Source organism: Carassius auratus, chromosome 41 (assembly GCF_003368295.1).
Source record: "Carassius auratus strain Wakin chromosome 41, ASM336829v1, whole genome shotgun sequence".
Lineage (NCBI taxonomy): Eukaryota > Metazoa > Chordata > Actinopteri > Cypriniformes > Cyprinidae > Carassius > Carassius auratus.
This window is the reverse complement of record NC_039283.1, coordinates 25,111,728-25,138,088: the sequence shown is the minus strand read 5'-3', so window position 1 is coordinate 25,138,088 and position 26,361 is coordinate 25,111,728. Positions and strand designations below refer to the sequence as shown.

General features: G+C 32.7%; 1 protein-coding gene and 1 pseudogene across 1 annotated transcript; one reads left to right on the top strand and one right to left on the bottom strand.

Moving 5' to 3' along the window:
* The first annotated feature begins 5,843 nt into the window (after positions 1–5,843).
* LOC113059688 (protein spire homolog 1-like) lies at positions 5,844–20,612 on the top strand (annotated as a pseudogene).
* Positions 20,613–23,759: 3,147 nt separating this feature from the next.
* Positions 23,760–26,039, bottom strand: LOC113059606 (brain and acute leukemia cytoplasmic protein-like). The gene is made up of 3 exons (XM_026228157.1): positions 25,829–26,039; positions 24,384–24,508; positions 23,760–23,843 (listed from the first exon to the last, which is right to left on the bottom strand). The coding sequence occupies exons 1-3, from the start codon at positions 26,037–26,039 to the stop codon at positions 23,760–23,762; spliced, it is 420 nt and encodes a 139-aa protein (XP_026083942.1).
* Positions 26,040–26,361: the final 322 nt, after the last annotated feature.

The following is a 26,361-nucleotide window of genomic DNA, read 5'->3' as shown; positions in this document are numbered from 1 at the left end:
CCAGCTGGTACGTTCCTAACAAACACGATGATGCCACGAGAAAGACATGTGACTACAGTATGGCACGGTTGAATCTGAAATGAATCGATTGTCATGTTATGGCTTCTCTAATGATGCAGTTGAATCAGACTTGATTAATGCAGTGCAAGTCCATAATTTGCGTTGCAAAAACACACAAAACATTTCCAATTTATGTTTTAGTGCATTTGGCAGATGCTTTTATCCGAAGCAACTTGCATTGCATTTCAGATCTAAATGTGATCAGTTCATGCATTCCCTGGGAATCAAGCCCATGATCTTGGCATTTCTAACACCATGTTTGTAGAGCCCCTTTCACACAGCAATCCTGGTAAATTACCGTAAAATTACCAGTATTAGGTTTATTTAGAAATGCTATTTACTGAGCTTATGTTTCAGGCCTACAATAAATATATTTGTCTTTATATAAATTATGCATATTGTATTTTTCTGACTATAAGTCGCATTTATTTAGAACAAAGAACCAAGAGACATTTAGAACATTACCGTCTCCAGCCACGAGAGGGCGCTCTATGTGTTCAGTGTAGATTACAGCAGCACTGAGCAGCATAGAGCGCCCTCTGGCGGCTGGAGATGGTAATGTTTTCTCTTGTTCATGTCAAATTAATTTTGATAAATAAGTCGCACCTGACTATAAGTCGAAGGACCAGCCAAACTATGAAAAAAAGTGCAAATTATAGTCCGGAAAATACTGTAATTTGAAGGACTAGTTCACCCAAAAATGGAAATCTTATGTAAATGTCCTCACTCTCAGGCGATCCAAGATGAGGATGAGTTTGTTTCTTTATCAGATTTGGAGAAATGTAGCATTGCATCACTTGCTCTGCAGTGAATGGGTGCCGTCAGAATAAGAGTCTGATAAAAACATCACAATATGACGATCTCATCCTCATCTTTGACGTCACATTTGCAGCAAAATCGTATTTCTTCGGTGAATTCATTTGGATGCATTTATGGCTTGACCTGATAGTCGTCTGGTTCAGCTTCCCTCGTCACATTCGCCAACATTTTATGCTAAAACTAAAAAATCTACTGATTTCGTTGGCATTTCACATATATTTTATAATAACCGAATGCATTGTTTGATGCATAAAGAATTGACTGCTGGTGCTCAAGATTGTATATCTAGTAGTTTGTTCGATGTTTTTTAAAGTTTCTATGTATTTCTAATGCTATAATGGCCTAATATGAAGCACTGTCTGTGTGTTTTAATTGTGGAATGATTAACTAGTGTGTAAATGGAAACACCATCAGCAAAAGTTCAGGATGTTCTTGTTATATCCGTTTGCTCTGCATCACAATATCTGACCCAATGCATGAAGCGTTATACCTCAAAACAATTCATGCACTCGTGTTTTTGCCTACTTTACAATGTTTACAAGAGAAGTGACATGCTGTAACTAATGCTGGCATGACATACAGTAGATCTAAATGAATACATTCCCTTTACCATAACTAGTGTTCGGATTTATTTATAAATGCACTGCCATCTGAACACACTGGACAGGATCCAGCCCTCAGGGTTCCCACACTTTCCCTCAGACTTCCAGAACAGATAAATAATCACTAATGAATCATTCAAACACACTGCTTTATGGCTCACAAACATGTTTAATCGATGCAAGCCCAATACTGAGATAATATATTTTAAATGGAACATTACTACCAAAATCTATATTCATTATACGCATTTTTTAAAACATTTTTTTTAACGCGAGAAACTGAATTGTGAATCACTGATTCACTGAATCGACTCAAAAGAATGATTCACTCAATTCAGTTTCACTTGAACCAGTTTAATATTTTAGAGCATAGAGAAGATTGTTTAAAGAACTTTTAAGATTTTATGACTTTTCCAGATCTAGAAAACATAAATGTAAAATGCCCTAACATTTTTTTACATAATTAACTGATTTGTGAACCACTGATTCACTGAATGATTTGCTCAATTCATTGTCACTTGAGCCATTTTAATATTTTAGAGCATAGAGCAAATCTTTTAACAAAATTATGATTTTTGACTTTCTCAGATCTAGAAAACACAAATGTAACATTTCCTAACATTTTTTTGCGTGATAAATAGATTTTTGAAACACTGATTCACTGAATCAACTCAAAAGAATGATTCACTCAATTCAGTTTCACTTGAGCCAATTTAATATTTTAGAGCATAGAGCAGACTGTTAGAAGAACTTTTAAGATTTTATGACTTTTCCAAATCTAGAAAACAATTGTAAAAGGCCCTAACATTTTTTACATAATTAACTGATTTGCGAACCACTCATTCACTGAATCAACTCAAAATAATGATTCACCCAATTCAGTTTTACTTGAACAAGTTTAAAATAGTATAGCGCAGATTTTTTAAATAAATTTTAAGATTTTATGACTTTTATAGATCTAGAAAACATAAATGTAAAATGCCATAACATTTTTTACGTGATAAAATGAATTGTGAACCACTGATTCACTGAATCAACTCAAAAGAATGATTCACTCAATTCATTTTTACTTGAGCCAGTTTAATATTTTAGAGTGTAGTGCTTTTTTTTAAAAGCACCTTTAAGGAGACTTTTCTAGATCTAGAAAACACAAATATAAAATTCCCTAACATTTTTTTACGTGATAAACTGATTTGTGAACCACTGATTCACTGAATCAACTCAGGAACGATTCACCCAATTCAGTTTAACTTGAGCCAGTTTGATATTTTAGACGTAGAGCAAATTTTTAAAAGATTTTATGACTTTTCCAGATCTGAAAATCACATATTTTAAACGATGTGATGGTGGGAACCCTGAACTTTGTAATAGATGATATTGTCCGTGTCCATGGAGCAAAGAAGGGAGGACAGACATATTCTTCTACAGAACATCTATTTTCAGAAAAGACCAGTGGTTACAGATCATAAATGTCAAGCTCTCCTGCAGAAAGTGACTCCTATTTATGAGAACAAACCATAAATAAGTATATATGTTGTTGTATTTAATATATGATTTTAATGTTTTGTGTGCTTAATGCCAAATACTGTTAACCATCCGTTTTGAGGAACAATACTGACTTATTTTTTAAACAATGTTTTTTAATGTTCTGCAGTATCCTGATATGCATGCCATACGGTGATGGTAAAACGATTTTAACGTGTCGGTGTTTTGTAGCATCGTATTGAATAAAAAAGAAAAAAAAACTGCCTGTTTCTCATTTATTTCCAATGCATATGACAAAGGTCAGTTTAAGACATTAAGACCAAAAAATGAAATTTTAAGAACCAAATTGAAGCGTTTCTAAAATTAAGATGCATTCAAAAGCAAAATGACAAGATAAGAAGTCAAATTTTCTGAGAAATTCATCAAATTTATGATTAAAACAAGAACAATAACTTCATTTATATGAAATAATTCATTTCCATATACCTCATTGACAGATGCTTGTTCTTGTTTTAAGCATAAGATCAATTAATTTTGTTCTATTTCTCAAAAAATAAGACATAAATTATCCTCATTTCGGATTGCAAGTAAATGTATCTTGATTTAAGAACGTTTAGATATATATATATATATATATTTTTTTGTTTATTTGTTTTGTAGCACATGCAACATTTAATGCCATGACTTTATGAATTAAATACTTTCTGTATTTGGCTTAATCTATGGAAGAGTTGAATTAAGATTTTCTTACATGCATCCCCAAAAAAGCTGAGCTATCCACACTTAGTTTTACTATGCAAAACCTCATTTGCAAATAATTGAAATATGCATGACGCTATAAAAACGAGACTGTCACATTACTAAAAATCATTCCGTTTTTTTGTCGAAATGAGTGTGTGAAAAAAAATCATAAATGTAATGTTTATACTTCCAAAAAAAAATTTGTCAAGTTGTTAAACCTTGTTTGATATGAATGTATTTTTGCAATTACATTCATGCATTTGAAAGATGCTTTTATCAAAAACAATACATCACAGTGCCGACAATATTCATAACATGCAATGCCATGTTTGTTAAACAGCTATTTTAAAAGTATTTTATTATCTGAAAAGGGTATAGTCCTGAAGTACTGTGTGCAGGGTGTGATGTAAAGACACTTTCTCCTCGAAAGGGGTAATAAAAATTATTATTCCACGGCAATTTCGTGTAGATATAAGGTTGAAGGTTAAACATTAGACATTAATTCACTTCTACAACAAAGTGCGTGAAATGTCACCCCCTTGTGGACAGAAGTTGAATAACAAATATTCCTTTTTACAATGAATAAAACAAAATATATTTGAAATAAATTGATATAATTAATATAATGTATATAACTATATACACTTTCACACGAAGGATCGATTAAATGTATGATATCAGATTCAGAAGGATTTTCTAAATACAAAAAAAGAAAAGAAAAACAATTACAAGCATAGATAATAGTTCACAAACAGTAAAGCATATTAGTCATTTATTATTAAATATATAAGTGTTATGCATTAATGGCTGGGTGAAATATTATTTTTTTTTGCAATTTATAGTGTTTATCTTTGGTATCATAGCATCTAACATTTTTGAATAAGTTTTAATTTTTTGTATGTTCAGATTCTATTTTAACTTTTTTTAAATAAATATAAAAATATTTATATAGCACTTTTTCGAAACAAATCAATGCGGTTTAAAGTGCTTTACATGCAAGAACAAGCAATTGGCACTAAAATTAGAATAACAAATACTAATAAAACCATAAATAATAATTTTTAAATAAAAAGACATTACAAGACATGTTTTTTTTTTGTTTTTTTGTTTTTTTTAAATATGATGGCTTATGAATATTAAATATGCATTACGACGTAGGCGCGTCTGATTCGCTGAAAACCAGACGTTTGCGAGTCAGTTAGTGAATTACCCAATCAAACTTTGCTAACGGCTTAGCTTGTGAATATTAATTACGTAAACTTGTTTAAACGTTTGTCGGAGCAACAGCGACAGTTAAGTTACTACCGTGTATTTATTTATGATTAATTTGTGGACACATAGGTGAGGACGACTACACAATAAATAAATTTAATCAAAGGAAAGTTGTGGAAATGTCCTTAAACAGGTCATTAAACAAGTAAAGCGTTCAAATGTTGAAGCATGTAAAGAGATGTTTGCGTGTCGTCCTCTGGCGGCAAATCAACGCTACCTCAGGCCACTCATATATAACTGATATGAAATTTGATTCTCAAAACGATGTGAATTTTCAAAGAATATCAAACATTTGGCAGCATAATTATCCCTAAACTGTTGTTTTTCCACAAAGGGGCGCTTAAGGGCTCAGAGGACCGAAGTCTACATTGAGCTGCATTCAATTCTCAGGATGTTTGAGATGTTTATTCTCTCTCTCTAAATGTATTAATTACATTAGTTTTTTATCTGACATATTTTTTTTTAAAATCACACTAATTAAATTAATTTATTAAAAAAAAAAAAAAAAAACGTACCCGTCTATATAAACGACTCTGATTGGTCCGTCCAGGCCAGCGCTGAGAAAAGTAACAAACAACACGTGACATCGCGATGCTTTAAATAAATAATTTAAATATAAAACATTTGTATAATAATTGACCATACTTACAGATTATTTTATTGTTAATTATATGTGTTTAAAAATATATATATTTAAAATGTGATTAAAAATTTTAAAATAAGCGACATCTCGATATGCAAAGTAGAAAATCTACACTTTGATAAATAAATATAAAATGACTTTAGAATTTAATTTTAAACGTAAACCCTTTTCTTTTTCTTTTTTTTTGTGACGTAATATAAATAAGCCCCGCCTACCTTTACATCCTCGCTTGACGTAGCGTTTCTGATGCAGAATCAGCAGTGAGCATCATCAGCAGCGGTGCATTGGTCCACAGCATTCCTCTCCTCTCATCCCTGCTGGATAGGATGAGACGATGGCTCGCAGGAGAGATGAAGATGAAGATGATGCCAGACACAAGCTGATAGAGGAAGAGGATGCTGATGATAATGAGGATGCGCGCTCCATCATGGACAGCGATGATGAGGACCATCTGTCCCTGGACGAGATTTTACATCTATACAAGCAGCCCATCAACGAGGAGCAGGCGTGGGCTGTGTGTTACCAGTGCTGTCGCTCTCTTCTGGAGGATTCTGCTGCTTCTGGAGGAGAGGAACATGTGAGGATTTATAAAGACGGATCAGTGCGCTTTCATTCCGGAGTCAGATCAGGTGACAAATCAACACCTTTATTGCATTCCTATACAGATGATAAACTGATAGATTTGGGTGCAGATGTTTTGAAACGGCTTATATAATTCCCTTTTTTGCCTTCTAGTAGGGTTCTGCATCACAAAATGTGCATCATATTGAATGCATCACCTTATGTGCAAGAATTGGATATAATTGTGTCATGCATTTTTTGCATTGTACATTTTCGACAGCACTTATATATATGGCATGATATTGTGAAATAGGCTTTTATCTGCAGGTCAGATTTAATATCGAGCATGCATTAGTCTAAAATAATCATAAGACAGCATTAATGAAGCATTTAAGCATGTAAGTGCTCACAGTCACCGTTGTTTACATGCTCTCTGATGCACAAATAAACAAACATGCTGATAAACACAAACTCTTGATCAGAAATCCATATATATAATACTTTTTCTTTGTAAAATGTTGCACTACAGGTTCAAATGAAATATGTTTGCTGTTTGCTCAGTGTGTGACTTTATTGACATTGTTGGCTAAAATTATCCAGTTGCATTTAGGATTTGTTTTGGGTATGTATAAAACAGAGTTATGATGATTAATTAAAACTAAAACCATTAAAAAAATAAATGCATACAAATGCATACATAAATAAATATTTAATTTCATTACTTGAAATAAAATAATTATGAACTGAAATAAAATAACATAAAAATGTCAAACTTATTTAAACTTATTTTAATTCAGCTAGTTGCCAATCAGTGTTATTTTAATATAATTGAGATACTATTTTAGTTTTTATTAATATTTTATTATTTAAATTAATATTTATATGTTCTGATTTAATTTGTTCAAAAAAATTGTGTGTGCGTTTTTATCTTATTTATTCTTTTTTCTTTTTTCTTTCTGTTTAAACTAATAAAACCAAATTAAAATGAGATATGTTGCATTGGCAACTATAATAGAAAATAATTTTAAGTCGTTTTAATTTAATTTTATTTCAGTAAAAGTTTATTTTATTTAAAGACATGAAAAAGTTGGTTGATGGTTTTAATTATCTATAATAACAACATTTCTCATTTTTTTATTAAGTAAAAAAAGTACTAAATATAACTAAAACAGAAATAATAATTAAGGAAAACTATATATACGTACTAATAAAAACAACAAAAAATTACGAAAACTAACAAAAATGCAAATGAAAATGGAAAGTATTAAAATAAAACCTAATTCAAAATACTAATAAAAAACTATTAATATAATGATACTAAAACACTGGTCTGAAACTGACCCTGAGTGCTGTGGATTATTGTGATGTTTTTATCAGATCTCATTCTGACGGCACCCATTCACTGCAGAGCAAGTCATGCAATGCTACAACTCTCCAAATCTGATGAAGAAACAAACTCATCCTAATCTTGAATCTCCTGAACGTTGAGCACATTTTCTTTAAATCATCTTTTTTGGTGAACTATTGTGTTAATAGTCATCAGATGCATAAAGATGATCTGCGTCCCGTTTGCAGCAGTCTGTAGTGTGTTTTTCTGTGAGAACAAACAGCGCTGAGGATTGTTAGATGGATGTGTAGTTGTTCTTCATCTTCTCTTCTGTTCTCCCTCAGGTGTGTGTAATCCCAGCCGATCCTTCACACAGGTGAGTGATTCCTCATGACAGCTTCGGTGAAGGAGCAGAAATACGTTTGTTAATTCAGTCTAGTTTAGAAATGTTTCACAGCTCTTCACTGTTTCCAGATGTTACTGCTATAACTGCTTGTTAAAATATTTTATATATTGTTTTTATTTTAATTTTGTGATATTTGTCTTAAATTTTTTGTTATTTTGTTTTATTTTACATTTTTGTAATATTGCCTTTAAGGTTTAATTTTAAGTTGAATTTTAGATTTTATTTATTTTACTGCTTCAACCGAAATTAAAAATTAGAAATGTTTTGCATCTTAAGGATTTTTTTAAATCTATTTTATTTCAATATTTTATTTTTATTTTTAAGATTCCTTTTTAGGATTTAATTGTATTCATTCAAGTTTTAGATTAGTTTTATATTTTATTGATTTTATCACCAAGTAATTTTAGTGCTTCAGCTTAAACTAAACAAAAATTGTTGCATAAATAATTAACTTTTTTTTATTGTCTAATATTTATTTTTTATTTTATTTCAACTTTATTTAAATGAACAATTTTTTTTAAATTGCTTTTTAGTTTTTTATTATTTCAATTTTATTTATTAATTTTGTATTTATTTTTTAATTGTATTTATTTCAAGTTAGTAATTTTAGTGCTTCAACTTAAACTAAACAGAAAATAGAAATGTTACATAAATAAGTTTAAGTTTTGTTTTGTATGATATTTATCTTTTATTTTATCTCAGGTTTATTAAAATGAACACTTTTTTATTGCTTTTTAGGTTTTTTTTTTTTTTTTTTCAGTTTTAGGTTTTTTTTAATTTTATTTATTTCCAGTTAGTCATTTTAGTGCTTTAACTTCAACAAAAAAAAATTAGAAATGTTGCATAAATAAGTTTACTTGTTTTGTTTTTTTGTCAAAATTTTTTTTTCAACTTTATTTAAATTAACACTTTTTTTATTGCTTTTTAGTTTTTTTTTTTTTTTTCAGTTTTAGTTTTTTTTTTTTGTATTCATTTCCAGTTAGTAATTTTATTGCTTCAACTTACACTAAATGAAAATTAGAAATGTCACCTAATTAAGTAATATATATATATATTTTTTATCAGCTTTATTTCGATGAACACATGTTTTTAATATTTAACTGGTGAAAGGCAGCTCTCTGACCACATTATTTCCTGCAGCTCAGAGACGATTGCGGTCCATCTGTGTTCTTCTAAATAAATGTTTTTTCTCGGCTGTCTTGTCACTCCACAAGTTCATTAATTGGATGTCTACAGCTGGTGACATTTTAAAGGCCAATTAGAGACATACAGACCAAGCATCTTTGACCTTTCCGGTTTATGATGTGTTCACTAGAGCCAACTTAATTCTAATCTCATGGAGTGAATTATTTTTTACAGTGCTTTTGTAAATTAAATCCACAGAAGGTGTGCGTTGTTATTCGCACATTGCTGTTCTTTTGATCTTTCCATAAAAATATTCGCCAACACAATGGTTTTAAACGCTCATAATAATCAGAAATGTTTCTTGAGCAGTATATTTTCATGATTTCTGAAGATCATGTGACACTGAAGACTGGAGGAATGATGCTGAAAATTCAGCTGTGCATCACAGAAATAAATTACACTTTAACACAGATTCACACAGAAAACAGATGATTTAACCTGTTAAATGTCACCCCGTCCCGTATACGGGACGCCTACGTTGACTATACTATATTACAATCAAATCTTATCTAATCTTGACAAACTATATATCGTTGGAAAGGTCTAAGACTCCCAAATATATATTTTACCAATATTTTTTGTTAAAAATTATGTAGGAAAAGTAATAGATGAATTTATGACAAGAGTGCACCCTCAGAAATCTACATTACAAAAGGAGCTTTGACCTTTGTTTAAAAAAAAAACTTCCTCGTTGCCTTTTTCTCTATCACATTTTAGAAATCATCAGAAGTTATATATCACTTGAAAACATAAAATCTCAAAATTCATCCTTCAAAACCCATTTTAAAATCAGACATTGCATTACCATGTAAATGGTACATCAAAATCATGTTACAAAATGTTTTCAGTCATGAATTATAAACATTTATGTTTGTATCATGTACATTCATGTCTATCTTCAAAAACGTGAGTGACAGTTAACAGGTTAAATTGTAATAATATTTCACAATTTTACTGTATTTTTGATCAAATAAATGCAGCCTTGCTGAGCAGAAGAGACTTCTATCATTAATTTTTTTTTTTAATCTTGCAAATCCCTAACAATTTTGACAGTGTTCTGTGTGTTAGTGTTCTACAATTCTACACTAATTAGTCAGTCTTTTAGTGATGTGACCGAATAGAAAGCATCTCCTCGTGGTTCTCGACTGGTTCATCACAACCGTGAAAAATGGGTCACATGACTGTTCTGATTATACGCTTGTACAAGCCAGAAGAAAATGTTTTCTTGATGGTGTCAAAGGTCACGTTTCCAGTCAAACATGACACAATTCTGGCTCCAGTTGTTACTGTAATGTACTGTGAACTCATCCTCAGAAACCTTGAACAATATTCTGAGGAACCAAGGAGTTGACGGTAGCCATTGACTTCAATAGATTGGAAGAAAATACTACTGAAGTCAACTCTTCGCTCATTAAAATATCTTCTTGTGTGTTAAACCTCGTTCAGGTTCCATTTATTGCGGTTGATGTTGTTTTGTTGCAGGCGATCGAGTCTCTGGGCGTCGTGATCTATAAGGCTCTGGATTTCGGGCTGAAGGAGAACGAGGAGCGAGAGCTGAGTCCTCCGCTCGAGAAGCTCATCGACCTGATGACGAACGTGTCTGAGGCTGAGAGCGACTCCTGCGCTGATGAAGGCTACGACGCCACTGAGGAAGACGAGGATGAGCCCTGCCGCATACGAGGCTACCGCGACATCATCAAGGTATCACAGGCTACGTTTATTTGTAGTGACTTCAGTGATGTCACATGACTAACATCTGCGTCGACGATCACGCAATCTGAAATAGTTTTCATTTAATAATTAGAACGATTTAAGAAGATCATGTGACAGTGATGCTGGAAATACAGCTGAACGTCTCAGAAATATATTGTTTTTCAACAGATATTCACATGGAAAACAGTTTTTTAAACAGAAAAAATATTTCACTGTTTTTACTGTATTTTTAATCAAATAAATGCAGCCTTCGTGTAAGACAAAAAAAAACATTTAAAAAATCTTAATTATACATTTGTGTGTGCAAAAAATTATGTACAAAACAGGACTTTTTAAATAAACAAGTTTCATAAAAGATATAAAAAAGTAGCAAAAGTTTGTTAATTTAAAACATAAATATGATTGTTGACAAGAAATATTGTTTGATGCAAATTATTGCACTTCTTTTCATTGGTGCACTTCATTCGATTGGTGTTTTGAGTCACAGCTGTTTTAATCGTTAGCTTTTATGCAAAATAAAAATGCATGCATTGTGCAAAATATATAAACATTTTGTAAACTCTCTCTCTCTCTCTCTCTTTCTCTCTCTCTATATATACAGTACATATGTATGTGTGTATTAAGTATGTTTTCTTTACTTTGAGCTGCTTTAAACTGTTTGTTGTTCCAGCTGCACACATGATCTAAATCTTTCCGCCATTCCTGCATTATATAGAATACGTACTGTGCACAGATCTTCTGTGTTCTTACATCTGTATGAGATGTTCAGAATACTTCCAGTACGTGTTGATGTTTTTGTTGCTCTAATGGGCTGCAGACAGATGCTGAAGCCACACCTTCTGTCCATTTATTTCGTTTATGACACAATCGTTGTGTATTCCCGACACGGACATCTATGTGATGCATATGTAACATGAGGTTAATTATAGTGAAGCTGAATGAATGTGTGTTGTGTGTGTGTAGCTGTGTGCTCTTCACCTGTCCACGCCGGCAGACGCGGCCGATCATTTCCAGGCCGTGTGTCGAGCTCTGTACGCCGAGACCAAAGAGCTGCGCAGCTTCCTGGAGAAGATCCAGAACGCCAAAGACGTGAGACTCCAGCAAATCAAGCTACATTCATCATTTAATGTTCCTCATGTAGTTAGATTTACATTCATATCTGAGACAGTGTTATTTGTGTACTATTATAGTTTTTGTTATACTTAGGTTTTATTTTTATATTTTCTGTTTCATTTATTTTAGTAATTGTATTATTTTTTTTATATATTACTACATAGTTTTTTTTTTCAGTATTAGCTTTAGTTAGGTATTAGTTTGTATTTATTTTCAGTTAGTAATTAGAGTTTTACATCTAATATTTATGCTATTTTAGTATAATTGATATTCTATTATATTTTTATAGTAGATAAGGTTTTAGAATCTATTATATATATATAGGTTTAATTTATATTTACTTCAGTTAAAGTTTTTATTTCCAGTTAGTAATGTTAGTTTTTCATCTAATGTTCTTTTTTTATTTTAATTAAAGTTTTATTAATTTTTTTGGGTGGTTTGTAATTTTTATTAGTATTTTTAAGATGTCTATTATTTGTTATTGTTATTAGTGTTTTGTTTTTAGTTTATTTTGTTTAATTAGTTATATTAGTACTTCAGTTTAAACCAAAACAAAAAAAAATGAAGTGTTGCATTAGCAACTAGCTGGAATAAAATGTAAAACAAATTTTTACTTTTATTAAGTAAATGTAATTTTTTTTTTTTAGGGTATTAGCGTTACAAGTAATATTTTATTTTATTATTTTATCAGCTTTATTCTAGTTTGCTTTAATTGTGTATTCACGTTTTAGTTGTTGATAATAACTCTGTTCTGTGGTTGATCACAAAGCTTTCTCAAAGCGTCTCGCTCTGTGCTCTTTCTCATGAGGGTTAACTGTTACCGACCGTAAAGCCTTTTATTCCCAAAACGATGTAATGACGCCACCGTTTGGGCTCAGCTGCAGGGAGGAATGACTTGAAATAAAACCAGAAAACTAAACATGCGTGAAAAGTGAATATGAGGAGGGTCTGTTGTCCAGTTCTTTGTTTTTTAAAAGTAAATCAGTGAACAATTTATTATAGCAAATATATATAGTTTTTCCTTTATTTATCTCACCTGTAAATTCCTAAAAAAAAAAAAAGTGCATGTGCAGAAGGCATTAATTGGCAGGAAAATAAGGTCACAATGCAAAAAAAAATAATAATAATAATAATAAAAAACCATTAAAACAGGATTTATGCAAAATGTAATTTCTATTAATTTTTTTTTTTATTTTTATGTTTTTATTTCATTTCTTATTTCCAGTTAGTAATTTTTATTTTTATATTATATATAAAATGTGTTATTTAAGCATCATTGATATGCTATTGTAGTTTTGGTTAATATTTTGAATTATATGTATTTTTTTATATTTTCATATTTTCTGGGAAATTAGTTAAAATGACAAAACATTAAAACTGGTTTTATTTTTCTTATGCAAAATGTAATTACGTATTATTTTACTTTGATTTTTATGTTTTTATTTCTGTTTTTATTTTCAGTTAGAAATATATATATTTTTTGTTTTTAGTTATATATGTTTTTTAGTATTATCTACATGATATATTACCATAGTTTATTGTCATGTGTGTTATCATTTTATAAGGTTTTTTTTTTCTTTTCTTTTCTTTTTCAGTTTCAGTTTTTAACATTTATTTCCAGTTATTAATTTTAGTTTTTAATATTATATATCAAATGTGTTTGAATTTAGCTTGACAAGTGAATATATATAATGAATATAAGTTAATTGTTGTTCTAAAACAGTAAAAAAGTGGAAAATCTTTTTTTTTTTCCTTTATTTATCTCACCTGTAAATTCATTTCTCTGTAAATTCATAAACAGAAAATAAAAGTGCATGTGCAGAAGGCATTAATTGTCAGGAAAATAATGTCACATTGCAAACAAATCTCAAAACAGCTCTCCTTTCCTTATGCAAAATATAACTTTATTTTGCATGTGTTCTTGACAGCTCAGGTGTAATAATAGACTTCCTGTACTGCCGTGTCTATAGATTCTAGAGGATTCTGCTCGACTCTGAAATGTTGTGTCTCGCTCTGATTGGACAGAACCTGTGTAAGATGCAGGGGGATGCTGTTGACGAACCTGGCAGGGAGCTAAACGAGCTGCAGAATGCTGATTGGGTAAGAGACCTGCCATTCAAAGAATGGAGACATTTGATTGGCTCTGTTTGCTCCTCATCCAGTTGAGTTTAAAAGACAGTTAAGACCCTTCAGATGAGAACAACTTTGGCTAACGTTCGAGCAAGGTTCTCTCAAAGTTATAAACAAGCATTCGTTCAAAGTTATTTGGTCGTTAATAATGTTCTGGCTGAAAAACAGAATTTGTTTTCTGAAATGTTTCAGTTGAATGCAAGTGTAACATTTTTTTAAATGTTTCTAGTTCTTTCAGAATGTTCGGGGAATATTTAAAAGTAACGTTCTTGTAATGTTTTGAAAAAATGGAATGTTCAGGTAACGAAGGTTTTAAAACCCTTAAAATACCAGATGTTCTGAACTTTAAAAATGTTTCCAGAAGAGCACATTTTTGTGAGTTAGAAACACAAATGAGAATGATACATTTGCATCCCGTGGGAATATTATGATGGATATTGTGTTGAAAAAGCCCTGGGGTGTGTGTTTGGGTCAGGCGTGGCTCTGGGTGCAGCTGATGCGGGATCTGAGGAACGGCGTGAAGCTGAAGAAGGTGCAGGAGCGGGAATATAATCTGCTTCCCATCGAGTTCCAGCTCACGCCGTACGAGATGCTCATGGACGACATCCGCTCCAAACGCTACAAGCTACGCAAGGTCATGGTGAGCCGCCCTGACGCTTATGCATCTATTTAGAAGAAGAGTTTATTTCAATCTCAACCAGTTAATTTATAAGAACATGTTTCATTTACATTGCATTTGATTTTATGCATTTTTGTGACTTGCATTGCATTGCATCATTTAATTAAGTTCATGCATTCCCTTCCTTGTTCTACTTTTCTGAAATATTGCACAAGAATGGGTTTGTGGCATCAAAATAGAATGAGGCATGTAAACCACACATTGACAGAAATCTAATTAACATTTCAAAAGTTGCATTCAAAACAAATAGTAATTGCTAAATAGCTATTTCCTGTTCTTGACTATATCTAAACTATATTAATAGACAGTGTCCACAATTATAAGAGGTTTAATGATGTTTGCACCAAAAATGCGAACAGTGTCTGCTAAACTGTTTAAAAAGACAAACAAAAAACGGTGAAATCTGAGGTTAAATATGGCTGCAACATTTTGGGATTGAATTAAATTTGCGGTAGAAAACAACAACAACTATATATTTCATTATTTATTATTTTGTGCCTGTATAATATATTGATGACCAAAAATACATAGTATGGGTCAAAATGATCTATTTCTCTTTTATCCCAAAAATCATTAGGATATTAAGTAAAGATCGTGTTCCTTGAAGGTATTTTGTAGATTTCTAACCGTAAATGTTTCAAAACTTAATTTTTGATTAGTAATATGCATTGCTAAGAACTTCATCTGAACAACTTTAAAGATAATTTTCTCAATATTTAGATTTTTTTTTTTTTTTGCACCCTCAGATTCCAGATTTTCAAATAGTTGTATCTCGACCAAATACTGTCTGATCCTAACATACCACACATCAATGAAAAAAGATTGTTTATTCAGCTTTCGGCTGATGCATAAATCTCATTTTGGAAAAATATACACTTAGTTTTGTTGCTGTTGAAGTAGCATTTTGACAGTCTCTCTGGTGTAGAACAGTGTGTGTGCATGTGTTCTCTATCTGTCTCAGGTGAATGGAGATATTCCTCCGAGGTTAAAGAAGAGCGCTCATGAAGTCATACTGGAGTTCATCAGATCCAGACCCCCGCTGAACCCCGTGAGTGCTGCTCATTCACTTCATACACCCACGCTGATTAGCATGTGCATGATTCTTTCTCAGATACTCCATGGTGTGTGTGTGTGTGTGTGTGTGTGTGATTGACAGGTGGCGGAGCGTAAACTCAAACCACAGGCCGAACGTCCTCCGAGTCTGCATGAGCGCATTCTGAAGGAGATCAAATCTGAGAGGAAGCTGAGACCCGTGTCGCCCGATATGATCCGCAGGAGTCAATGTGGTGAGACTTTACACACACACACACACACACACACACACATCTAGTGCTGCATTTTTATAGACCCTCAAACAAAAAGTGTCCATTTTTTAAAAACCCTATTTGACGTCATCTTGCTAACACTGATTGTTGTTATTATTATTATTATTATATTGATGATCATAGAAAAATGCACAAGGCAAAGTAGATCAATTATGAATTAGTTTTAATGTTGCATATATAAATAAAATATCCTGTGCATTGTTGATTATATGGTTGTTACATATAATGATTATGTACATAAACAGGTGATTTTATATTTGTTAGAAACTTATAGCTTCATCTATCCAGAGAATGTATAGGTAACATAAATGGCAATATCACTCTTGATATAAAGCAATATATACATTTCTGTATGGCATTAGTAAAGAGCTGACATTCATATTTCCACTATTCATATTCTGACACTATTTCATATTTCTTATCACTAAAATAAGTGTCTTGTGAAATGTTATGTGCTGTGTTCTTATTAATAACAAAGTGTCAAAGCAGCTGTTATGCATTTTAAGGAAAGAACAGCACACGTTTAGAAAAGCGCAGTATGTTTTGAGAAAAACTTGTGCATCATTTGCGTTTATATGTGATTGCTATATTAATATCCCATGGTATTTATATTCTAATATATAGCCACTGTACCAAAAACTCAAACTCAACTTATTGACTCTGGTAGTGCTGTATCTTAGGATCTAGGATTTTAGGTTTCTAAATCTTTTTGTACACCTCGCATTTTATTCTGAAATAGTAGAATAGTAAATATCTAAAGAGTTTTTTTTTTCTTTTTAAAGAAACAACTGATATTTTTTGGTAATCATAACACCTGTATATCATAATAATTCAGCTTTTTGCAAATAATAAAAAAATGTTTTTACCTTCTTTGATGATGCTGAGTTCAAAAATATCAATTAAAAACGTTCCAACACCAAACTAGAATTAGGATTTTTTTTATTTTTCTAAATATGCATCAGTTTTAATGCTTTATATATATATATATATATATATATATATATATATATAAAAGAAAAAAATTTCAAAAGTTTTTTAAATGATGAAAATAAGTTTTAAACGTATCATTTACCTTAAAATCTTTGGTAAATTTGTTTAAATAGTCTGTTTAATGTCAAATGTAAGTTTAAAAACATTTATTTTCTGTGGCTGTTTGGATGTAGCAGGAAACTTCTGGCTCATGTTTGCATTTTCACTGTCACTGACCATAACTCAAACCTTAAAATCAAGATTAGGCATTAAATAATGTCATATATGCTGAGAGTTAATCCGGCTCGGATGAAGACAGAGATCATGAAAACACAACACGTCTTTTTAAAAAGCTAAACTGCATCCTTCATTTTCCTTGCATCTCTTTTTGCTCTTCACGTGCATGTTCTGTGCTGTTTTCTCCAGACGTCTCCTCCTCGGATGATGCGAGGAAGGTCTCCAGCACGCTGCCGTTGGCCAATAGCGTGTCTCTTCAGCAGAACGGCTCCGGAGGCTTTCAGAGGAAAAGGCTTCAAGCACCGACTCTGGCTGAACTGGACAGCTCTGATTCAGACGTGAGGACTGTTTTACACATCGTTTTTGGCCGTATACTCTTCAGTTATCTTCAGTGATGTGTTCTCTCGTTCAGGACGAGACCTTAGGTCAAAGGTCAGCCAGCTGCTCCAGCATCTCTACATCTGTGATGGACGACATGTCGCCAGAATCCGTCCTGAGCAAGAAAAGTGAGTCGTTCCTGATGCACACTTATTTATGTTTACATGTTTATGAAACTGTTTCTTGCATTATTTTTAATTCAACTCATAGTTTAATGTCCAATATTCTGTTATTATTGTTTAGAGAAACTAAAATTATATATATATATATATACTGTATATATATATATATATATATATATATATATAATATATCTTTTTACTTTAATAATTTTAATGATTTTATTTTTATTTTTTATTTTTTTAAATTGATTTCTTAAATGTTTTTAATTTAAATGAAATGTTGTCTTGGTAACTGAAAAGAAGCTGAAATAAAATAAAAAATAAATAGATGAAAAAGTTAAACTTACAGTAAAACAACTAACTGAAATAACAGTTGACGTTGAAATATAACAATGACTAAAACCAAAATAAATTTAAGTTAAATAGAAATATAGAAAAATACAAAACCACTTCACCAAATTACTAAATTTTTAATTTAAATTAAAAATGAAAATGTAAACACTTATAGAAACTTGTTTGCAGTTGAAGTACATAATTACTAAAACTAAAATAAAAATACATTAAATCAAAATAGATATATTTAGAATATATTAAAAAAAAAGCTCATTCAAAATATTAATAATTAAAACTAAAATAACACTGCTCTATAAAAATAAAAGCATCATATTACTAAATCCTCTATTCTCTTTTAAATTGAATTTAAAATTAATAAATAATCTATATTTAATATATATTTAATCTACTTTTTATTTTCAGTTGCTGAGTAGTTGTAAAAATATTTTCAAAAAATATTTCAATTTCACAAATTGATTTGAAGCATTTATATATAAGTTGTATTGCCTTTTCACATTGGCTTGTAAACTAAAGCAAGTGTTCATTTAAAACCATTATTCTCTCTGACATCTAGTGAAACCAGAGGACATTTAAGTCCCGTTTCTGACTGGTTTCATACTGCAGTGCCTCCTAATAATATTGATAATTAAAGAGTCTCTATCGTCCTCTGTCTCTCAGCTCCGCCCATGTTCCTCCCGATCTCGTCCACGCCGCAGCCGGAGAGACGACAGCACGCTCAGCGCCGTCACTCCATCGAGAAGGAGACGCCCACCAGTGTGCGTCACTTCCTGCCGCCCTCCAGACACAGCTCTAAATCCTTAGTGAGTTACAAAGTGATGGGTAACGTCCACAAACTTTGTCCTCTGTCTTTCTGCTGACGTCTGGCCGATGTGTCTGGACAGGAGGAGTTTTGTTTCCCGGTGGAGTGTCTGTCTCTGACCGTGGAGGAAGTGATGCACATTCGGCAGGTTTTGGTTAAAGCTGAACTGGAGAAGTTTCAGCAATTTAAAGACATCTACAATGCCATGAAGAAGGGGAAGGTGGGAACTGCTTTTATTATTTAGAGCAACCTTTTTCAGAGGAAGCGTCATTTAAAAAGTTTAATGCATTCAATAAACTACAGTAAAATTATTTTATTTAGAAAGGATGCATTGTTTTGTGACAATAAAGACATTTATAATGTTGCAAAAGATTTCGATTTCTGTTCTTTTAAACTTTGTGTTCATAAAAGAACAGCATAGCACAAGTGTTTTCAATATTTATAATAATCAGAAATGTTTCTTGAGCAGTAAATCATCATATTTTCATGATTTCTGAAGATCATGTGACACTGAAGACTGGAGGAATGATGCTGAAAATACAGCTGTGCATCACAGAAATAAATTACAGCTTACTACATACTTACATAGAAAACAGTTATTTTGAATTGTAATAATATTACACATTTTTTATATTTTTACTGTATTTTTAATCAAATAAATGTAGCCTTGGTGAGCAGAAAAGACTTCTTTAAACAAAAATATATTGCAAACATTTGATCTAAAAGACTAAAACTGAATACATGCTAAAATAGAACTATTAAAACAACTTAAGCTAAATTCTTAAAGTCTTAAGCTAAAGGAAACCTAATGGATAAATATCAAGTACATTTATTTTGCTTTATTGCACATGCTTGTTTTTATTTCGGCAAGCAAAGTTATTGCAAACACATTGAGTATGACTGTGTTAATGAACTGATATATCTCTTATCACCCAGCTGTGCTTCTGCTGCCGAACGAAACGGTTTTCCTTCTTTACCTGGTCCTACACCTGTCAGTTTTGTAAAAGGTAAGAAATATCCAGAGTCTTGTTTGCTTACTTGTATTTTTTAGACAAAAGTAGTGAGGCTGCTTTATTTTTTTCTCCACTTTTGCAGGCCGGTGTGCTCACAATGCTGTAAAAAAGTATGATCTGTTACACCCTGTTTATGCGCCCCCTGACTTTACTAAATCTTTTATGTTATTGGTGGCAAGCTTGCATAACACTCCTTTTCTATTGCTCTAGATGCGCCTCCCATCGAAGCCTTATGGCAGTCTCCCAATTTACTCTCTGGGTCCGTCCACATCGACTCTGAAACGGGACGCAGCCGGCCGAAAGCCAGAGAAGCCCAGCTTACAGCGCACAGTGTCCAGGTACAATAATAACCCAGCATTCAGCACATCTCTGCCGCTCTGCTCTTTATATTCAGCATGTCTATCGTGTCTCTCTAAGATTATCCAAGCACACGCGTCAGTCGTCCTCGTCTCTGGAGGAAATGGGGCTCCCGAAAGAGCTGATGGAAGACTGGAGCACCATGGAGGTCTGCGTCGACTGCAAGAAGTTCATCTCTGACATCATCGCCTCCAGCAAGCACAGCCTGTCTCTGGCCAACAAGAGAGCGCGCTTGAAACGCAAGACTCAGTCCTTCATCGATACGACGTCAGAGAAGAGCGCAGAATACCGGCCTTCGGAGAGAACTATCAATGAGGTCTAGATCTTAGGACTGTGATACACAGGGCCGATAAACTCTTATAGATGTGTAGCAGTTCTTCCACACACAGAAACACACAAGTTTTGGATTCTGTCCTGTAAAACGTGGTTTCAAACCAAGCAGCTTTTTGTCTTGGTCCAATTCGTGACAGACTTCGTGTACAGAGAACCGTATAAGTCACAATAATGTATTTATTCGTTCCATTGTTTTAGTTAAATAAGAACAAAATGATCAGTTCTCATGACGTATTAATTTGTTCCCTCGTTTTAGGATCAAATTAATACAACGTGGCGACTATTTACTTAAAACTATTTACTTAAAGCGCATTCATAAGTAATGAGAAACGAATATGTTTTTCTTGAGTCTTCGTACACATGAGCGAAATCACCTTCATGTGAAACTCCTGATTGCATGGATTCCTATTGAAATGAGGATTTTAATGCACAATTTCGCTGAGAAACGTAAACATGACTGTTCCTTAAAAACCAGATAGTTCGGGTCCTTGATTCTGATTGGTTGAGCTACGTTCGAAGCTGTTGGAAATTACTCTACAAACATTGCTGTGCTTACCTTACGTATAAAAACCATACTGCATAAAAACATGGATGTAGTTTATCCGTGATGTCACCTGTAGTTTTCTGAAGAGCGTTTTTGAAGCTCAAAGTGGGCGGAGCCAGGCGTCTCTCCTGGATCATCTAAAATGGGCAAAAGGCGGGAGCTGGTTGCTGAAGCCACGCCCACCTAGCTTGATGGCTGCGGCAATCCAACTGGCACTCAAGTGGCCACGCCCTTAATTACGGTTTATTTACAGTTTGGTGCTCGGTGTGTAAACGCCCCTTAGCTGTTATAAATTCACTGTAAACCACAGGTTCTTAGGGCTTACTGCTTCATTAACTCATAAACGTATCTTACTAGGACTTTTCACACTTGAAATAATTAAGTCGGAGTCAATCCTGGGTTATCTTCTTCTTCCACGTTTAACACGGGACGTTCCTAAATCTGATTTGCATATTTGCGGTGTCGGCGTTGCTGATTGGATGAACGCAGGACTGTTTCCTCTGATGCTGAAGCTGGATTCGTTCACGTTTGTGTAGCTGTGTGAACCAACGGTGCTGGAAAACGTATTCACAATAAGACCAGGAACGTCTAAAAGAGTTCGTTTTGACTATAAATGTATGATATATATTCAACGTGTCTCGTTAATGGACATACAGTCGTATTAAAACAATAAGCACAAATACATCACTCGACACAGAGCTGATGGTTCAAAGCACATAGTTTATTTTATTCATGACTTTAATATTGTGATGTTGGATAAATTTGTACAGCTCACGTTTCTCATAACTAGGTGAGATATGACCGTAAATTATGCGTAAGTTGATTGAGTAATGCAAGTCGTATGTCAGGCCCAGTTTATAAACATTAAGAGTTGCATTTATTTTTAGTAAATGATTAATAATTTATGCGTGATATGTTAAGTAATATCCTGGGATGTACAGCGTTTAATCATGACATGTTTTCGGGGACGATGATGATGATGAAAGTTTTCAAGCGTTTGGACAATGGAGTATTGTATCGTTCGATATGATCTGGGGTCAAAGGTCATTGTGATCTTCATTCCCCATTTAAATATAATCTGTTAATCACACAGGGCTTTTTTAAGGGCTTTTTTAAAGAGTTATTTTTAACCTTTTTTTTTTAATCTGGGGATTGTATTTCTGTTTTTATTATCCGAACAGTTGATATACTGCATTTCATTTTTTTGATACTTTATTTCTTTATTTAAAGAGTTGTTTTATAATATTTATTCAAGTGAAGTTTTCAATGCAACTTTTTCCTGTTGTGTGTTCAGTAGTTTTGTTAATATTTTATTTCTCTCATCCTATAATGTAACAATCAGTGTTTAATTATACAGAAAACTTGAATTTGTACCTGTTAAATCATTGCCTTTTTCCTTTAATAATCTGATATGAAGTGAGCATGAGAGCCAGGGCTCGTTGTGAGGATGTTGTTAGTTGGATTCATCAGCTGAGAGGAAAAATGTTTTATTCATTAGCTCTGAAGTGTCTCTCGATTCCTTTTAAGCCATTATTAATTTGCCTTAGAAAAACTGCCTTTTTAAGCATTGCAATATCCATCGAGTCGAGTTAATGTATAGTCTGTTTACAGTATAACTGCACATGCATTTTTAACATCTGCACAAATGCTGTAGATTTTTAATCTCTTGACATGTTTGGAGCATCACTTGAGATCATGGAAGCTAAGAACATGTAAATAAATGTGTAAAAATGTGCATGCATGTAAAACAGACCAGTAACTTGGCTGTGAATTTTATTTTAAATCAGTTCGGTCAGTGATGATCTATAGAATAATAAAACACAATAATAATCATTGGGCTGTGAATTTACTTATTCATATAAAGAGTGAAGATTCTCTGTAATATTAAACACACAAAAAAATATATATATATATTTATATGTATTTCTTTCCAACTCATTAGATGTCAAACAGTAATTTTACCATATTAAAATACATTTATGTAATATGATTTTTGATTTTGTTATTTCTGTTGCTTTTATGATCCACACATGACTCAAAAGTTGATAAATCATCATATTTTACAATGTTTTCTATCATATCAGCACAGTATGTCACAAACACATTGGTGCAATTTAAAAGATGTAAGCAAGAAAATATTTCCATTTCAGAATTTTTATTGTTTTTTTTTAATCAGTTCCTTAGTTTATAGTAAAATATCAATTCAAAATATTCTTGTGCTGTTTTGAGTCCCTGTAAATAATGATATCATGAACAAAAATAAAAATAAATACTACTCCACTGAATCATAACTAAATCAGTCTGCAGAGAAACAAGACAATGTTGTGTTTGATTGCGTCTTCATTTCATCCCATCACAACCTGAGACATCTGCATTATCACACAGACTCATTAGGCACTAGAATATCACAATACTGATGAAAATACATAATACTGGTGGGAAATAAATAACACTTCAGAGATGCAAATGAGGCGTTGCAGCATGTCAGGGTCAGGGTCAGCATCCGCTCCAGCGCTCAGCGTTTGCATGCAGACAAACAGACGATTTAACATATGCATTTAATTAGACGTGTTTGACAGCATCAAACTCATGTCAAGGCATCACCTCTGTGTTTACAGTCGGATCGGACACTTTTAACCCCGTCTTTCTGGGGGTTGTCTTTGATTTACTCTTATCCTGCAAAAAAAAAAAATATATATATATTTATCAGTCTATAAAGATGCACTATATGATGAGAAGACATTATATATAATAACAGATGAAGATAAATAGATGAGGGTCCGGCACATATATATATAACAAATCACTTGCTTACAAATGGATGCTTTGTAGTGAATGGGTGCCGTCAGAAAGAGACTCCAAACAGCTGATTAAAAAATGCGCTTCAGTCCGTCAGCTAACATCTGGAGAAGACAAACGTTGTGTGTTTGTGAGAAACGAATGCAAAAAATGTCCCGGTCTGAATCAGGAGAGAAATCTGCACAGATCAAGCAGAGTTTAAACAGATTCTGATGTGAGAGACAACAGGAGATGCACTTTTTCACTGGAGGAAGTGTTATTATGGATTATAGCTTTTGTCTTCTCCAGATGTTGACTGATGGACTGGAGTGCTGTGGATTACTGTGATGTTTTAATCAGCTCTTGTCATGACGGCACCCATTCACTGCAGAGCAAGTGATGCAATGCTACATTTCTCCATATCTCCTCCCGTCAGACCTGGTCTCTGTGCGCTGGTCTCCTCGGGGTGCCGCCGGGGTTTCTTCCACACTGGGTGCCAGCGTTCACCAGCTTCTTCTCTTTGGCAGAAGAGCTTCTGGTCACAGGCTTCTCTTCCTTTTGATCTTTACATCAACAACAACAACAACACACAAGAGCTTCATATGCATGAACACCAGCGGATCTCTCTCTAGTTTTGTTTTGCTCATTTTACTCATGAGCAACTCATTTTAATCGACTCTAGTTTCTGTTAAAAAAATAAAATGAAATAAAATAAAACGAGTTCAAGTCAAAATTAAAATATAAAATAATATAAATAAAAATGTAAATATTATAATGTAAATAAAATTACGTTTTAGGAGCTGAATGGTATTTTTTTTATTGGTTATTCATGATTTACTAGACAAGGATAAAAGATTAGTATTAATAAATTGATATTAATAAAAGATAACAATTAATATTGTTTAATCTTTTTTTGTGTGTGTTTTATTTTATGTTCTGTCTGATTATGTTTGTTTTTACTGTTATATTTGAAAAAGCTAAATAGTAATAGACAAACAAATAAATAAATAAATAAATAAATTGTTCACTCACTTTGTGTGTGTGTGTGTGTGTTTTATTTTTTGTTCTATCTGATGTTTGTTTTTACTGTTATATCTGAAAAAAGCTAAATAGTAATAAATAAGCAAACAAACAAATAAATAAACAAATTAATTAATTAATTGTTTACTCACTGTGTGTGTGTGTGTGTGTTGTATGTTATGTCTGATGATGTTTGTTTTTACTGTTATATTTGAAAAAAGCTAAATAGTAATAAACAAACAAACAAATAAATTGTTTACTCACTTTGTCTGTGTGTGTGTGTTTTAATGTTCTATCTGATGTTTGTTTTTACTATTATATAAAAAAAAGCTAAATACTAATAAATAAATAAAAATATTGTTTACTCAGAATTTCTACCCTATAAAAATTTTAAAGCATGGTTCTAAATCTATAAAAATGTTATTAATTTCCATGAATTTTTCATATATAAACCTCATGATTTTCAAAAGTAACCAAGAAGCTGTTGAGCAGTAAATAAGAAATATCTTGATTTTTAGTTGTTTTATTTCATTTTGAAAGTGTCCTGTAATGGGCCCCTGGCCCCTGGTTCAGTGTTGACCTGAGTTTGATGACTAATGCCGCAGTGTAACTATGGGATGTCGGCTCTATGGTTACCATGGTAAATTTTGGTTAGAAATATGATATATTGCTATTTGCATCTGTGAGTTCTGCGTTATGGGCCTCGGAGAGTGTTTCAGGTGACAATTGCATATTCATAATCATAAACGATACACTGCGAAGATGCATTCCATTAGGCCTAAGTATATAAACACCGTGACATCGTTAAAGAGCGTGTGCGTCTGTGTCGGTGTATTAAACAGATGATCGTGTGTGACTCTGACCTGATGCGGCTCCCGCTGCGGTCTTGTCATCGTCGCTCGCGCTCTCTCCGGTTCCGGTACCGGCGGCCCGCTGCGTGTCCGTGTCCGTGCTCGTCAGCCACGTCGACTCGGTGTCTCTGCTCTCGTAATAACGGGGTTCGATCGTGGCGGATCTGCTTCCCCCGCAGCCCATCGAGCCCATAGGAGCATCCTCATGCACACGCGCGCGCATCTGCGGTCATTCTCCTCATCGTGAACGCGCATTCATATAAACACAGGCACAGCGGAACGAAAGCGATTCATTATTAAAGCCAATTAATTATTAAAATTAATTTAATATTTAAGTAATATAATATGTTTATATCTATCTATCTATCTATAATTGTTTTTTTATTTTGCACTTTTATAAAATAACTGTTTCCAAACCGTGATTAATCATAAACAGCCTACCGGTTTTTATTTATATTTTATTTTTATTATAATAAAACTCTTTCACCCTAATTCAATCGCAATTATCCTTCCTTCAGTCATTCATTTATTTGCACATCTCATTG